The 17,713-nt window shown below is 44.4% G+C and overlaps 1 protein-coding gene across 3 annotated transcripts in view; it reads left to right on the top strand.

The window, feature by feature from the left end:
- MSN (moesin) overlaps window positions 1-17,271 on the top strand; it is a 92,345-nt gene extending 75,074 nt beyond the window's left edge. For 2 of the 3 annotated variants that reach the window (XM_035113213.3, XM_088664697.1), the window contains exons 5-13: window positions 1,003-1,086; window positions 1,517-1,663; window positions 3,399-3,495; window positions 5,649-5,812; window positions 7,811-7,941; window positions 8,053-8,213; window positions 10,682-10,774; window positions 11,847-12,080; window positions 13,726-17,271. In XM_035113213.3, coding sequence (XP_034969104.1) covers window positions 1,003-1,086; window positions 1,517-1,663; window positions 3,399-3,495; window positions 5,649-5,812; window positions 7,811-7,941; window positions 8,053-8,213; window positions 10,682-10,774; window positions 11,847-12,080; window positions 13,726-13,890 — 1,276 coding nt within the window. In that variant the 3' untranslated portion in view covers window positions 13,891-17,271. Of the gene's footprint in view, window positions 1-1,002; window positions 1,087-1,516; window positions 1,664-3,398; window positions 3,496-5,648; window positions 5,813-7,810; window positions 8,214-10,681; window positions 10,775-11,846; window positions 12,081-13,725 lie in introns of all 3 variants that reach the window. The other variant, XM_088664696.1, reaches the window with a different exon arrangement.
- The last annotated feature ends 442 nt before the right edge of the window (window positions 17,272-17,713 follow it).

The raw sequence follows: 17,713 nt of genomic DNA, 5'->3' as shown, positions 1-17,713 counted from the left end.
CTCATCCAGACCCCAAAGCTTCCTGCAAGGTTGAAGAAGCACTCCCTCTCCATCCAATCATTGAGCAGGCATAGGAGGTTCAAGAGAAGGACTTGCCCCGCTTGCTCACAAAACTGCCTGTCAGCACTGACTTTGGACTCTCATGGAATAGCAGCACTGTGGCGTTGCCACATTCAAGCACAACAACCACACTCTCCCCTCCTGTGGTTTCCAGCAGCCAGGATTCACAAGCATCGCTGCCTCCAACTGTGGAGGCAAAGCATAGCTATCATGGCTTAGTAGCCCTCATTAACCTTATTCCTATCCACTAATTTGCCCAGTCCTCTTTTAAAGCCATCTAGATTGGTGGCCATTACTGCCTCCTGTGGGAGTGTGTTCCATAATTTCTCTGTACTGCTTGAAGAGAAGCCCTTTCTTTTACATGTACTGCATCTTCCAACATTCATCTTCATTGGATGTCTGTGAATTTTCTCTCTCCACTTTCTCCATGTCATGCATACTTTTATAAACATGTGTCATGTCGCCTCTTACTTGGCTTTTTCTCTGAACTGAAAAATCCCAGACATTGCAATATTTCTTCAAAGGGGAGTCACTCCATCCCCTTGATCATTTTAGTTGCCCTATTCCGAACCCTTTGCTACTCTGCATTATCCTTTTTGAGACAAGGAGACCAAAAGTGTACATGTACACAATATTCAAAATGTGGGGCTGTCAGATGATTGACAGATGACCAGGCCCCACCGACATGTGAATTTGGCCCTTATCTCCTAGGGGAGATGAGGATCTGGCTGACTGACTGCATCCAGTTCCCCACCTTTGTATTAGGTAGAAGCACCAGAGAACAACTCTCAGACCACTGATTGAGCTTAGGGGACTACAATTTCCTCTATACAGATAGAGGAAGTTTGAAAAATAATTTCCCCACAAGCTTCCTTTGCCACAGTTTTACATGTATGGAAGCTGCTTATCTCCTGATGTGTTTTGCTGTTCTTTGCTTCCTAGGGTTTTGGAGCAGCACAAACTTAACAAGGATCAGTGGGAGGAAAGGATCCAGGTGTGGCATGAAGAACATCGAGGAATGCTCAGGTAAGGCTGAAATTATAGCAATACAGTACTTGGTTTGCATTGTATAAGAGCATCTTTTGTTCATAATATAGCTTCATCTTTAAATATTCAAAGTGCCTCACACAAGTCAATGCAGTAATGATTTGACAAAGAATTGCTAACCTGTAGCTTTCCCGTCGCCACCCAATGATGATTACAAAATCCATCACTTGTAACCCTTGAGACTGTGCTGAGTGGGACTGGGTGGGGTGTGAAAACTTCTGGAAGGGGTGCTGTGGATATAGGCAATTTGCTACCTCTTTGTAGTTTAAAAATATGCTTGGAGCCTTGGTTGGAAAAAACCACCATTGTATTTACAGGAGGTCAGAAGTGTTGTGTTTTGAACCACTTTTAAACTCTGCCGAGCTTTGCAAAGATTGTATTAAAAATCCATTCTCTTGTGTACTTTTAGAGAAGATGCCATATTGGAATATCTGAAAATTGCACAAGATCTGGAGATGTATGGTGTGAACTACTTCAGTATTAAGAACAAGAAGGGCTCAGAACTTTGGTTGGGAGTTGATGCCCTTGGACTCAACATTTATGAGCACAATGACAGGTAACAAGACTGCCCTTCAAACTTGCATGGTGACAGGGAGGGGAGAGGGCCATCTGTTGCATCAGGCAAAGGTACATCTAAGTCCAGCAACCTTCTTCTAGCATTTGCCAGGTGGCTACCTAGATGTTTTCAGGAAGCTCACACAAAACCATTACAGCAACAGTTCTTTCATGTCAGTCCCCAACTTGTGCAGTTCATATCCTCTTTATCTATGACAGCTAAAAGCTTTTACTAAATCCGTCATAGGGGACTAGATGCCAAGCCTTACTCTCCTAGGGAGAGTCTTTATTTAGTTGGGAGAGATAATGTGGTGTGATATTTATATCCCAATCTGATGGGTGGGTGTTTATTTCCCAGATATTTTATTTGGGATTGTAACCTGAGATTGGGTATGGGAAGGCTTGAATCCCAAGCCCCATCCATTCTAGATAGCGTGACATGGGGCCGGAGACTATTTATTGTGCTTATTTAGAACATTTGTACCCCACTCTTCAGGCAGTGTACCTCACTCATGGCTCTGAGAATGGCTTACATGCCATTGATTTAACAAGGCAGTCCCCTCCCACAGACTGGAAAGAGCAAGGTGGAAATCTCACATACCGTTTCTTAAGTAATTGTTCCTATAATGACCAGCCTACACAGTTCAGCGGTAGGAGGAGGTGCTTGTTGGAACTGGGCTTTCAGCAAAGCTGATGGAGTGAGCCACCTTCTTTCTATCTCCCACTGAAGCAGCCTGAGGGAATGGCTGCCCCCAGATAGCAGTTGAGGAGAGAGGAGGCCTGATGGGCTCATCTGCGACAACAGAGTTGGTGATGAGAGTTGTAGTTAAGCAACATCTGGGCTTTCTTGAGCCTTAGAGATACTCAGTGATTATGTGATTACTCAGTGATTACTCAGCTTTTATACTCCCAATTCAATTGATCCTTTAAATTTTAGGAAGTATTTTTATCAGGTTACATAGGGCAAGTGATCCCAGAAAGAAGTGGGAGTTTATTTTCTGTAGTAGTTTACATACTTGAGTCTTCCTGTGGTGCCCAGTGTGACCCACATCTGGACTGGTGCTTCTTTGGGAATTACTGATCTATGCACTCCTGACCTCATGTGCCCAAATATTTCCTCTGGGCACTGATTTTAATTAACAAAGTATTAACAAAGCAGGTAATTGCAGGGACCACCTCCAAACCTTGTGGACCAAACTGGTGCAAACTTCTATTGGGTGTCCCCTTTCTGCAAAGTAACATGAAATGCACTGTGTAAAGTGGCCAGTAGCACATCTACCAAAGCATCCAGTCATTAATAAGTGTTTTAATTAATAATTTTGTGTGTATAGGCAACAGTTCCTCAGTAAGTGTCTTTATATAAGTTGGAAATCACATGGAATGGGTCTGCACTCACCTAATAGCCTGAGTTACATTTAAGATTGTGTATATTTTCTCCAGGATCCAAATCCTGTACCCTTTTGAGGCCTGAGATTTAGTATGTTGCTTTGGGCAATTTGGACAAGCCACTGTCCAAGCCACTTACATTTCATTCGGTGCAAATCTTACATAAGTTCAGTGTATCTGGTTTTGTAAATTCTGAGCAACATTACCTCCCTCTTTTATGGACTTTCTCAGTGGCCTCAATGATGGAAAACCATTCGTGCCACATCAGTGTAGTCAGGTTGTTTAACTGCCAAAGTATTCAAATGGGCTCAGCTTTTGAAACATTAAATCCCTTCTTTCATCTTTTTCAGGTTAACACCAAAAATCGGATTCCCTTGGAGTGAGATTAGAAACATTTCATTCAATGATAAGAAGTTTGTTATCAAGCCCATTGACAAGAAAGCCCCAGTAAGATTTCATTTGTAGTTTAAAATATTTTTGTTAATAATCTATTCAAATATTTAATTGAAAATCAGTAATTTGGGGTTGTTCTATTTTGCTCTATCTACATAACCAAAAAAAGCCAGTTGGTTATGATGGGAAATCCCCTGGGACAAAATGAACATTAAGACTTTTACAAACTAGTGACTCCCAGTTTGTTTGTTTTTACTGTGCTCAAACTGGCTAGGACTGGTAGTAGCTGTAGTCTAAAACGTCTGGAGCTCACCAGATTGTGGAGGGCTGCAATAAACCTCACACAACTGGGTATACAGCTGGTTTGATGGGCACTCTAAGGAATGAAGAGCTTTTCAAACAGTCATTTGTGTGAAGAGTTTTCCACTTGGTGGTTTACTGATAGAACATAAAAGCCCATTGTGGTTAGTCAAGTGTCGTCTTCTCCCAAAGATGAGGTAAATTTATCGGGTGTTTGAAACAAAAGCTATAGAGAAGTTGTACATTTGTTTTCATCTGCGGGGGTGAGTGAGCAGCGAACCTTCAAACTCTGTTCAATTCAGTACCATTGAATTCAGGACTCTCTAGATTAACTGATCATCTGGTTCCTGGACATCTGCTTTGTTTTTCTGGGTCAACAATTGTGCCAAAAAAGGTCTTCCCTTCATTTTCATGAGAGCAGTTTTCCTGCGGTGAGACAGCTCACTTTGGAAGAGGTGAACCTTGCTGTGTGTCAGTAGCAGCAATATCGCTGCAAAGATGAATGGTTCCTGGCACTTGAATACCTTGTCTGGATGCACAGAATTCTTCCAAAGCCTTTTTTTCTTTATGGGGGTGTATGATTTGATTTGATTTGATTTGATGGGATCCCTTGTTTATAGCTTCAGCATATCCAGGGTTTGCATACAGAGCTACCTCCCCATTTTCTTCAACAAGTAGTTGATTGGTGGAATTCGTTTCTTTTTTAAAAAATTATTTATTACTAAGAAATCAAAAGTGCAGTTCCAGGATATTACTTCATACCATATGCAAAGCAAGCAGTAGGTAATAAGAGAAAGAAATAGCAAGAGGCACCATTAAAACAAAGACATCCATATTTCCTAAGCTGGTGTGACTAGTGAGTGTTGCACATATAAGTCCCAAGTATAGGAAATAAAGTCCTACCAGATGACATAAAAGCATTCTGGATTTCCCCCCCCCCCCCAGGGAGCATACATTTTGTGTGTAATTTGTTTTCTGCAGTAGACAATGCCAAAATATTGAGGCTTTGGGACTGAAGCCTTTGACTGAAGTTCTGGGGTCTCTCTGCTGCAGAGTTGAACATGAACTCTCTTATCAGATGGGGCGTCTGTTCCTCTTCGGGATTTTGTCTTAGTAAAAAAGAAAAATGAGTTGTTCAATACTTCTGGATTGGGTTGGGGCATGTCTTTTGAAGACCTCAGAAGTGGGAGATGCTGGTTTGTGGCCTGCCTCTTTGACAAGGCGAGTTTCAGAGAACTCAGCTTTCCCATTCTAATTCTGCTGCACTGGCTGTTTGCTCCCAAACCCAGTTCAAAGTGCTTACTGGTGACTTTTAGATTCTAAGGCTATGTGTGTCACCATTCTTTCTACCTGCCATAGAAGCCTTGCGCTGCATCCCCTCTTTTTCAGAGGCAAGGATTGTGCCTGGGATTTTCTGCCTGGGGCACCAATAGTGCAGGATGGGGGGGGGGGGGTTGATGGTGGTTCCTGTTGATTAGTGAAAAGTTCACTTACTGCTGCTACTTCAATTTGATAACATTTTAATTGTTGTGCTTTTCTTTTTCCAATGATGGGATATTTTATTTTGTTAATGTTTTGTTTTTAGGCAACACTCAAAGCTGGTTGTGTGTACATTTCAGCAGAAACACAGTGTAGACATGCTTCACTAATACTCGTGTGAGGTTTATTTAAAGGCCATTTTTGAGATTATAATTCCTAGCCAGCTTTCCAGCTTCCTGACTCATTGAAGCTAAGGGTTGCTGAACAGCCTTTTTGCTCTTTTTGCTCTTTTTGCATGGGGGGAAATTGCTTAATTAATTGGATGGTTTTTTGCATGTACTTGAGGCATTAGCTACTACTGGAGAAGAAAAGTAAGTGACCCAGGTGCATCTATGATTCATTCTTTATTTTCAAACCTTCTTTCAAAGGACTTTGTATTCTATGCCCCACGGCTAAGGATTAACAAGCGTATTCTGGCTCTTTGCATGGGGAACCATGAGCTCTACATGCGTCGACGTAAGCCAGACACAATCGAGGTGCAGCAGATGAAGGCTCAAGCCCGGGAGGAGAAGCATCAAAAACAGATGGAGAGGTGTGTTCAACTGAATGCAAACGCCTTTGAACAGAGTGCCAAAAGCTGACATAACTGGTTCCCGAACGCTGGTGCACAGTGTCTTAGTCATGGCCATCTTCTGTAGGAAAACTTGTGGCGGGATTGGAGTTTAGTGATTGGGGTGGGGTATGTGTTCTTTCCACAGGCAAATCCTGCAGCTGGAATATAGTAGAAGAGGTCTACGCCCCCTGGAAACCACAAGGGATGGTGGAAGCGCTCAGATCCTGCTTGTGGGTTCCTATTGGGGCTTCTGGTTAGCCACTATGAGAACAGGATGCTGGACTAGATGGGTACTCTTTGGTCTGATCCAGCAGTCTCTTCTTAATTTCACATTGGTATGGAGAAACTCTGGCTCTCTGGATGCTGTTGGACTCTTGACTCCCACTGCATGCAAAGTGTATGGTTTTTCTGTGTACAGTGGTACCTCGGGTTACAAACTTAATTTGTTCCAGAGGTCTGTTCTTAACCCGAAACTGTTCTTAACCTGAGGCACACTGTCGCTAATGGGGCCTCCCACTGCCGCTGGCGCGCGATTTCCATTCTCATCCTGGGGCAAAGTTTACAACCTGGAGCAACTACTTCCGGGTTAGCAGAGTTTGTAACCCTGAGGTACCACTGTAATGGGTCTATTCCACGGGTCACCAGCCTATGGCTTGGGGGCTGGATAAGGCCCAAGGGACTCATTTATCCGGCCGCAACGACACCTGCCGCCGCCCGCTCTTAGCGGCGTGGTACGGCGCGGGGACCCACTTCTGGGTCGGAGGAGCACCGGAAATAGCTTGTGCACATGTGCACGGGTTTCCTCTGACCCGGAAGTGCGCCGGAAATAGCGTGTGCGTGCGCTCCCCCGCCCTCCGGTCTGCCATGCAATCATCGTTGGAGATACCGACCCGAGGCAAGGAAAGCTTTGGAAACCCCTGGTCTATCCCATAACATAGGTGAACAGCATTTCCCTGTAGCTGCAGGGAGAAGGATGTAGCAGTGGGAGAAAGCTCCTGCTGATAGGTCAAATAGGCCCAGCATGGGCCACAATTCAGCTTAAAAGTCTTTTTTCCCCACACTGCGCTTGTTTGCCTTATATTTGATACCTGGTGTGGGGCAAGTAGAGAGGCAGCTGCAAAGGAACATTTGGAAGCCTTAAAATGCTACGGATTGTTCCTTGGCAAGCATGCCTTGCTGTCTGTGTTCATCAGCTGATTGGCAGTCACAGCAGGCCCTGGTGGGATTGGCTGTGCTTTGGAGCTCCAAGTTGGGGATTCCATTGTGCAGCCAAACGGTGGTGCTTAACTCCTAAGCCCAAATATTTGTTGGCATTGGATGCAAAGGATGCTGCTTTGCAGGTGCAGCTCAAGCTACATCTGCAAAGGAAGAATGTTACTTTGGGTCACCTGGTGTTGTTGTGACGTCGGTGATTGACAGCTGGGTGGCCCTGCCCACTTGTAAAATAACCTGCAGGGGTGGGGGAAAGCTCAGGAACCAGCCCACTGGCTGGATCCTGCCCCACTCCTGTTCTGATGGAGGCTTATTTGTTTATTTATTTTTAAAAATGGGCATATTGCTATATCACATATATCAAAGTGGTTTGCAGCAATAAAAACATAAAACTATACAACTAAAACCATTAAAATATTTTTTTTAAAAAACCGAAACACCAATTAACCACTGTGGGAGCATGTATTCTTAATTACCGGCATAGGCCTGGCAGTAGAGAAAAGTTTTCGGCAAGCATTAAAATGTTGGCACAGAAGGTGCCCGCTTGAGCAAACAAGTGCAGCGTTAGCATTAAAAGTTTGAGAAATTACTTTTCTTTTAATTTACACTAAAAAACAAAATATCCGTTGCTGATGACCGAAAGACTTCTGATGCAAGAGGAGAATGCCCCAATTAAGAGTATTGTTGCACAAAAGAGAACTGGAAATCTGTCAGCCCGGTGGGGGTTGAACTTTGTGTTATCCTTCACATTTCCTCCCTGCCTAGAGCCCTGCTAGAGAATGAGAAGAAGAAGAGGGAGCTGGCGGAGAAGGAGAAGGAAAAGATTGAACGCGAGAAGGAAGAGCTGATGGAACGGCTCAGACAGATTGAAGAGCAGACAAAGAAAGCTCAGCTAGGTAGGGGAAGCTTCTGGTGCCCACCTTGCAGGTGGTGGGTAGGGGAGCTTGGTGCTGATTTACAGAGTTGGTGGGCAAGCTGTCGACCTATCTCTTGCTCTCTTTCTTTAGAACTGGAAGAACAGACCCGCAAGGCACTAGAGTTGGAGCAAGAAAGGAAGCGAGCTCAGGAAGAAGCGGAGAAGCTGGCGAAGGAGCGACAGGAAGCTGAGGAGGCAAAAGAAGCCTTGCTGAAGGCCTCTAATGACCAGAAGAAGACCCAGGAGCAGCTGGTAGGCTGGCTCTCCAAAAGCGCCGCCCACGTTGGCCACTGAGGGAACACGATGCTGGATGGGGAGGGCCTAGTGGTCTCATCTAGCAGCCAGACCCTTCTGGGGTTCGTAGGAAGTCATTGCATTTATGGAATCGTATAGAATTGTAGAGTTGGAAAGGGACCCAAAGGGGTAATCTAGTTCAACCCCCTACAATAGCAGCTTAGTTATTTTATTTCGTAAGGTTTATATACCACATTGACTGTAAAAAAAAAAAGCAAACTCAAAGTGGTTTACAAAAAGAAGAAAATGATAAAAGTTATCAGTGAAACCAATTACTTAAAACATTTAAAAAAATGTAAAATCAGTGATAAACCAAAAACAGATAAAAAATATGTCTGTGTTTTACCTATCTGGGTAGGTTTGTCCAATCAAAAATGGTTTTTAGAGATATCGAAAAGAGTGCAGTGAAGGCACCTTGTGTCAATAGGCAGGGAGTTCCAAAGTTGCATGTTGTATGCTGCTCTTCCACTTAAATGACCCCAAAGTGGCTCACAACACCCTAGAGAAACATGCATATTGATACAACTGCCCATTATCAGTTCATTTCAATACATAATGCAGAAGTCCAAATAAATAAACTATTGATAATGCTGACACATTTTAAATTCCAATGTAGAATAGGTGCTGTTGTTCATCACACCAACAGGAATTATTTATGCTAGAATATAAAAATTAGATCTGCTAAGCCTTTCCAGGGTGGTCAAGTATTAATAAATAATCTAACCAGCAGCTGTGTCCTCATAAAAGCAGGAAATGGCCGCCATTTGTACTGAGCTAGAGTTGCCATTAGTCCAACAACCTGCTGACTCTAACCCTGGAGGGTGGTGGGATTCCGAGGGGGGGTGTTTAGAGGCAAGGGGGGAAGGATGCTGGATGTGTGAATCAAACTTTGGAAAGTTGGCACCACTGGATAAGTCCATCAGTTTTGTTGAATCAGTTTAACTAAATAGTTTTAACTGGATTCTATGTGTAATTTTATTACTGCTTTGAATTTTACTGTGTTATGATCTTCCTTAGTGGGTCATGAAAACCACTATTCTCAATACAGTGGTGCCTCGCTAGACAAATTTAATTTGTTCCACGGGTCTTTTCTTATAACGAAAAATTCGTCTAGCAAATCCCATGGGAATGCATTGAATTTTTTAAAATCTATTTTTTGCCCATAGGAACGCATTAATTGAATTTCAATGCATTCCTATGGGAAACCGCGATTCGCTAGATGAATTTTTCATAAAACGAATTCGTCTAGCGAGGCAACCTCCGCTCGAAAAATCCTTTCGTTAAGCGGAAATTTCGTTAAGCAGGGCATTCGTTAAGCGAGGCACCACTGTAATGTTTTTTATGGGGAGAGCAGGGGAAGTGGGTGGTGGGGCGAAGAGGTCTAGGAACCATTGATCTAGAGCAGGGGTCTCCAAGCTTTCCTTGCCTCGGGCCATTGTCTCCAGTGACTATAGCACGGAGGGCAGGGAGCGTGCGCAAGCGCTATTTCTGGTGCACATTCAGGCCGGAGGAGGCGCATGTGCACAAGCGATTTCCAGTGGTCCTCTGACCTGGAATAATGATAATAATAATAATAATAATAATAATAATAATAATAATAATAATAATATAATTTATCATTTATACCCCGCCCATCTGGCTGGGTTTCCCCAGCCAATCTGGGCGGCTTCCAACCGAATATTAAAAACAGTACAGCATCAAACATTAAAAACTTCCCTAAACAGGGCCTCCTTCAGTTGTCTTCTAAAAGTAAAATAGTTGCTTATTGCCTTGACATCTGCTGGGAGGGCGTTCCACAGGGCGGGTGCCACTACCAAGAAGGCCCTCTATCTGGTTCCCTGTAACCTCACTTCTCGCAATGAGGGAACCGCCAGAAGGCCCTCGGAGCTGGATCTCAGTGTTTGGGCTGAATGATGGGGGTGGAGACGCTCCTTCAGGTATACAGGACCTAGGCCGTTTAGGGCTTTAAAGGTCAGTACCAGCACTTTGAATTGTGCTTGGAAACATACTGGGTCCCTGTGCCGTGCTGGTAAGAGTGGTGGTGGGGGTCACTGCAGGCCAGATAAATGAGTCCCTCAGGCCTTATCCAGCCCCCAGGCTGTAGGTTGGTAACCCCTGATCTAGAGCCAACCAGGCTCCACTGCAGCCTTAAAATGGTTTAATACGCATTCCCTCCCCAAAGCAGACCTGGGAACTGTAGTTCTCCTAGGGTGGTATGTGTGTTTACCAGGGTTCTTCTCTTGAAGAACCATCTGATTTTTGTACTCTGTTTTCTTAGCTGCATCCCAAGATCACAGCAGGGGTGTGAAAAGTACACTTTATACCTTACAGCTGAGGAAGGGCTAGATTGGGGAGTAGTGGAGCAATGTAGCATTTTAGGAGCCTGGCTGCCTACTTCACTTGTGATCTTCTGTTAATTCCTGCAGTCGTCTGAAATGATGGAACTCACCAATAGGATCTTGCAGCTGGAACTAGCTCGGCAGAAGAAGGAGAGCGAGGCTGTGCAGTGGCAGCAGAAAGTGAGTGGGGCGCCTTGGTCCCGTCTTGAAACGAGTCTTTTCCTTCCTCTCCTATGCCTGGGAGTGACTATCCCATTTCCCCTTGTCCCAGTGATGGGGAAAAGTAAAGACACCCCATTTGCACAGAGAGGCAGGGGATCCTGCCCACAAGGCATGTTTTCCACCTTCCACAATGTCAGTGTTGCAGCAAATGTGCATTTAACTTGTGTAAAAGAGACATGGCCCTCTCCAGTACACGCATGCATGATCATCTGATGCATGACTTGTCTGATCTGATTTTTTTTTATTAATTTATTTGTTGCATTTATATACTATTGTTTCCTCCAAAGAAGAAAAGCTGGGGTATGTGGTTCTCCCCTCCTGATTTTATCCTCACAAACAACCCTATGATGTAGGTTAGACTTGAGGGGCAGTGACTGGCGCAAGGTCACCCAGTGGGCTTCTTGGCTGACTGGGGATTCAAACCTTAGTCTCCCAGTTCATAGCCCAGCACTTTAACCATTACACCACACTGGCTTTCTCAGATGCACCAGGAGGATATGGAATTAATGTAGAATCTCTTGAGTGGTGCTAGAATTATGATTTGTCAGAATTCGACAAAAATGAGAACAACCTTCTTGAGAGAATGCTAAATTAAAACCTTGGACATAGTGTGCAATGCTAAGCTTACGTATATGGTGAGAACTGGAGAGGGCAGACCACAAGATAATGTATTCCTTGAGAAACTGAGTCTTTATATATAAGGACGGGGTGGTGCTGTGGTCTAAACCACTGAACGTCTTGGGCTTGCTGATCAGAAGGTCGGCTGTTCGAATCTGCACAACAGAGTGAGCTCCCGTTGCTCTGCCCCAGTTTCTGCTAAGCTAGCAGTTTGAAAGCACACCAGTGCAAGTAAATAAATAGGTACCACTGTGGCTGGAAGGTTAATGGCGTTTCCGTGTGCTCTGGCTTCCATCATGGTGTTTCGTTGTGCCAGAAGCAGCTTAGTTGTGCTGGCCACATGACCCGGAAAGCTGTCTGTGGACAAACGTCAGTTCCACTAACCCATTGGTGGGTTAATATCCTCCCTCAGGCCCAGATGGTCCAGGAAGACCTAGAGAAGACTAAAGAGGAGTTGAAGTCAGCCATGGTCACCCAGCATGTTCCAGAACCAATGCAGTCTGAGAATGAACATGATGACGAGCAGGATGAAAATGCCGCTGAGGCCAGCGCAGAGCTGAGGGCACACGCCTCTGCCAAGGACCGGAGTGAGGAGCAACGGACTACGGAGGCAGAGAAGAATGAGCGGGTCCAGAAGCACTTGAAGGTAATGTGGGGCCAACGCTACTTTGAGAGGGAGTGTGGCTGGTGGGCGGGGTGTGGGGCTGAGACCCTGGGTATTACTGTATGTGGCACTTGTAACAGTGCCAGTTACACAGAATGAAGTAAGTGGTTGAGTGGCCATAAAGAGGGCAAGGCCATTTCCCAGGTAACCTGGTCCCAGGTAACCTGGTCCCAGGTTGTTAAGGGCTTGATCCACCTATATAGGTGGTACAAGAGTAGCATAGCTAATACCATGATGTCTTTCCCATAAACCTTGGTGGTAAAAGATGCCTCATCAGCATACTTGGTTCCCCCATCCTGGCAGCCCAGTGGATTGGGGCAGGAAGTTTGAACAACCATAATATCTCATCATAACATGGATTTTTATTTGTTGGGACATTGTGGGAAACAGGAAGAAAAATGTCCCAGGCTTCTGTTTTTGGCAGGAGGCTATATGTCTCTTGTAACATCCAGTGCTTGCACTTAAGTTCCCACTTTGTTCCCAGCAGTAAATATTTTCAGATGGCTTTCACAATAAAGTTAATAAAAGGGCCAGGTGGAAATGTATCTGTCTCTTTGGCCAGCTGGATTCTACACCCTCTTCTGGCAAAATGCTATTTTGGGCTCTGTCACAACAGAACTGAAGGATCCAGTCCCCATTGTACAGAGACACCTGCAGTTTATCTTGGCTTCTTTCTAACAAAATATTTTCACCCTGCACTTCAATAAAACATTGAGGGTGGCTTCCAGCTAAATAATACCGGTAATAATAATACAGTAAAATGAATTGAGATGAGAGTTTCAGTGTGGGACTGAAACAGTAGCCCTTACAAAATTCTGTGTAAACATTGGAGCTGTGGGTGAGAGTTTCAGACGTTCGAAGTATCAGAACTCTGAGTGCTATTATTGCCTCTTTACCTGCCTAAGAACATTCGGGGCAGAGCCCACCTGGCCCAGCATCCTTCCCCTGTTGGGATTTACTGACCCCATATAGATGCTTCTGAATACCAGTTGCTGGGAGCCAGAGGAGAAGAGAGCTATGTATTTTTATTGGATTTCTATTTCCTACAAGGAGCTCATACATGGTCCCTCCTCCCATTTTATTCTCACAACAACCCTGTGAGGTGAGTTAGGCTGGGAGACAATGACTGTCCCAAAATTTCAGGCTTGGAAAAAGAAGCTCTGTGTTCTTCTGCTTGGGTCGTCCTTGCAAATTTTCCACAGGCATCTGGTTGGCCACGATGAGAGCATGATTCTGGATCAGATTGACCATTGCCCCCATCCAGCAGACTCTTGTTATGTTCTTAGGTTGGCACAGGCATGCCACTTGATTCCTCCACTGTTGGATTGGCGAATGGCCTCTACTGAGAAGCATTCCCCTCTGGGGCTCTTTGCCCTCAGGAATCTGGGATTCCATTTGCACCAAACAGCGCAACACGTTTGATTAAAACATATGAATGTTTTGATCTATTTTTTCATTTACTGCTGATTTTATCTTTTGGATGTTGCTTTTTATGGCTTTTACTATAATTTTATTGTGTACTGCTTGAGGCATTTTACAATCAAGCCATGTATAAATTCTATGAAATAAAACAAGCAAATAACATTTTTAAACTGGTCTTTCCCCTCTTCACGTTTTGCACCTGCAGGCTCTCACGTCCGAGCTGGCCAATGCCCGCGACGAAACAAAGAAGACTGCCAATGATATGATCCATGCCGAGAACCAGAGGTTGGGCCGTGACAAATACAAGACCCTCCGCCAGATCCGGCAGGGCAACACCAAGCAACGCATTGATGAGTTTGAGTCCATGTAATCATTCGTGAGCCTTCTGCTGCCTCCCCTGCACTCTTCCTCCCTCCCCCACCACCTTTTTTCTGTGTTTAACTGCATTGTGCTGGAACCACTACAGAAGAGTCACCACAGTCTGTCTGAGAGTTGGGTGCAGAGGCTGCCAGCCAACATAGGGTGAAAAAGGATTAGTCAGCTGTGCCTTAAAAATAATAATAATATATATATATTTTTATGGTGATGCCCCATTTTCTTTGTTCAACCTGGGTTGAAGAGAGAAATCTGTTCCATGCAGCTTTATGAAACATCTGTGCTGGTCCTGTGACCCCCCAATTTGTGGCACCAGCAAGGACCCATCCCTGTCACTAGTCTCTCTAGCCAATGTTTGAAGAGACTGGTGTGTTGGGGTATCTTTACTTTTTAACCTGTCTAGTTTTGATAATTAAAAAAGGAAGAAGTTCGGAAGGAAAAGTTCCTGAAACAAAATTTGACTTTCTTGTGCCTTACACACACACACACACACACACACACACACACACACACACACATGAAAGACCAAAGCTTTTCATGATTCCCAGAGGTTTAGCAGACCAAACGGATCCCCCTGATCTTTTTATCATTTTGTACATGCCACTGCCTAAGCAGTTGAAAGAGGCAGGATTCCATAATTGTTGTGATCTGAGTATACAGTGGTACCTCTACTTACGAATAACTCTACTTACGAATGTTTCTACTTACGAATGGAGCTCCGTCCGCCATCTTGGATGCGGTTTAGATAGGATTTTTTCTACTTACGAATTTTTAGAGAGGGTTGCTTCGACTTACGAATTTTTTCTCCCAATGCATTCCTATAGCATTTGACTTAAAATTTTTTTTTACTTACAAATGTGTGTTTGGAACGCATTAAATTTGTAAGTAGAGGTACCACTGTATTTTGTTTTCCCCTCTTCAAATGTTGCCATATCCAATTACGTGTGTTGCTGGCCTCCAAACTTTGCTGGCCACCAATTCCCACCAGTTTCCAGAGATTGCAGACTTCAACAGCATCTAGAGGGCTCCAGGTTCCCCAACCTTGTCCAATAAGGAGACAGTGTTTGAGTTTGGGAGCAGCAACATACTTGGTCCCATTCATATTGACCAGCAAAGTCCGACTTAAGTGTTCAGAAGAGGATGTGCATCAGCCATAAACCCCCGAGAGCAAGACAGATGTGGGGAAACATTGCAGCTGGCCCTTTCAAGGGAGGTCTGCAGCACACACAGCACACATTAACAGTGCCTTGTGACACCCTTTTCCACAGGTGTCAAGTTTTTATAAAGATTCTTCATGCTTACCTGCGACCAAATGCAGAAATAGCACCCTGTCTTCCTCACATCACCAGCCACTTGCATAGTCACAAAACCTGCCTTTGATTTTAAGAAAAAGCTTCTGTCTCTGGTGCCTTGGTTGTAGGAATGCAGCAGAACTTGTCCCCAAATCTCTTTCTCCTCCTCCTCCTCTTCCTCCTCCTCCTCCTCTTCTTCTTCGCCTTGGAGTGCCTTTTGCTTTTCGGAATTTGTAAAGAAGTTTTATGCAGCTTTGCTTTCAGGATGTTGTTCCTATTTGCCTCCTAAGTCCAGACAGAACCTTCCAGTGCTACTTTGTCCACCAGTTTTTTGGCAGGGCTTCCCTTTTTTCCAAGAGAGTTTGTTACCTCACTTTTACCTGTGCCATCACCGCATCAGGTACAGCTGAGGACTGCCTGTCTCCCCACCCCCAACCCCCAGTCTAAGAAGCTTCTTTTTCAAAGGAGTTTTGTTTGCAGAGAAGCTGTCCTGCTCTTCTGCACCTCTAAACTCCTGAACTTCATAATTTCTTCTGATCTTCTCCGTCCGCCCCTTTCCTCCCAAAGTGTGTTAATACCAACAGTGCCACTAGAAACAGGAAAGTTGTGTGGAGAGAGTGGAACAAAGACAGGAGCTGCACTTCAGGGGTGGAGATCCTGTGGGCTCTCCAAGGACAATGGGAGTTGTCATCCAGCAACATCTAGAGGGGCACAGGCTCCCCATCCCTGCTCTGATTCGCACCAGTGAGGGCAGTGAAAAAGCTCCCATAGCTGTCCCAAAGCCTTCTCAGTCTGCTTTGGGCAGCTTGGTGTTGGCAGCCCTAGTTGCATGGAGGCAAGACTCCCTCGGCTTGCAAAATAGCAGAGTCTAAATGCTGTCTGTAAGTTTGTTATGCACCCCTTTTCTCCATTCACCCTTTAAATATATATATATATAGTGCCTTTAGGAAGTGAGGGTGAGAACTGCCAGCTCCTCCTCCTCCTCCTGAAAATATGCAACCTCATTACTTAGAACACTTTAAAGCAAGCGCGCGCGCGCACACACACACACACACACACACAGAGCAGTTGAACTTGTCATAACTGATTTACCCTTAAACTGAAGAACCTGTGATCCCTCATCACTTTTAATCACCTTTTAAAATGTTTTGTGCTCCAAACTTGTAATTTTGCAGTTTTCTTCCACATTTCTTCCACATTGCAGTTTTCTTCCACATTTCTTCCAATTTGCTAGTTTTCTAGCACAGTTTGGTTCAGAGAACTATATCCTCACAAGAGAAATCAGCACAGAGCCTCCCAAGTCTGTGCTGAACTAATGAAGTAGTTAAAGCATCTCTGCATCGCCCTGGTTGGGTCATGGAGCTCTGTTGACCCCTTCCACCGGCACAGTTGCTTTTCCTCTTGCCCTGTCACTTCTAGAAAAGGAGCAAGCCAACCTATGCCAAGAAGCCTTAACTCCCCATGTAGATGGTTCAGCTCTCCCCTGATCCTACCAGTATTATGTTATTCCAGTGGTATCTAATGGTATTGATTTCATTCTCTTTTTTTCTAGCTGTGCACGATTAGAAAATATTAATCTTGGAAATGTGGAGGGGGAGGGGGAAATGTCCCTCTTCTCCATGGACAAATGTATACTGTATTGTAAAGAGATTGATATTTTGCAGGAAATTAATGTAAGAAGCATTCAGTATTACCATGAGATTTTTAGACACTTTTTTAATTATTTGTTGGGATTCATGGAGGTTTTCCCTCCTCCACTCCCCCCCAACTTGTTTACTTGCTATTACTTTGGATATATCCTATCTTGGGGGAGAGGGGGTTACCCTATTAAGCATTTTTTTGTGTCTGGCTTTATATTTGTGTTTTGGATTTTTTAATTTTTTTGGCTGTAAATTATGTCTACCTTTTTACATGTTTTGTTAAAACACCAGTTTTCCCAGGTGGGGTTGTACGGTTGATCTATGTCACTGTGGGGCATGCCAGCCATGTTGATCCTTGCCACTCAGATGCCTTGCCTACAAAGGGGTTTTGTTAAAGTCCACAGCCTGTTCTCTTCAGTGCCAATAAAATTTAGGTCAATTGAACCCTTGGTGTGTGTTTGTGTGTCTGCATTATTCTGGTGGTGGTTGAATTTGGAGGTCCAGTTAGGGACCTGTACACACACATGATTCTGAGAATTTGATCTTTCAGTGTAGAATCATAGAACTGCAGAGTTGAAAGTGGGCCCAAAGTGTCATCTAGTCCAAGCCCCTGCAACTCAAGAATCCTAGCTAAAGAACCCCTGACAGATGGCCTCCAACCTCTGCTTAGAAACCTCTAAGGAAGGAAGGAGAGCCCACCACCTTCCGAGGGAGTCCATTCCACTCTCAAACAGCTCTTACTGCCAGAAATTTCTTCCTAAGGTTTTAGTCGAAATTTCCCTTGTAACTTGAATCCATTGTAGATGGAAGCTGCCCGTGTACTGGGGTCAGCAGAGGAGTAGGGGCAAGATGAGCCTAGAATTGGGATGGGAATACAGCCTGTTGA

This window comes from Zootoca vivipara, chromosome Z2 (assembly GCF_965207765.1).
Source record: "Zootoca vivipara chromosome Z2, rZooViv2.hap1.1, whole genome shotgun sequence".
Classification (NCBI taxonomy): Eukaryota; Metazoa; Chordata; class Lepidosauria; order Squamata; family Lacertidae; genus Zootoca; species Zootoca vivipara.
Note: the sequence above shows the minus strand (reverse complement) of the source record. Positions and strands in the feature narration are given on the sequence as shown.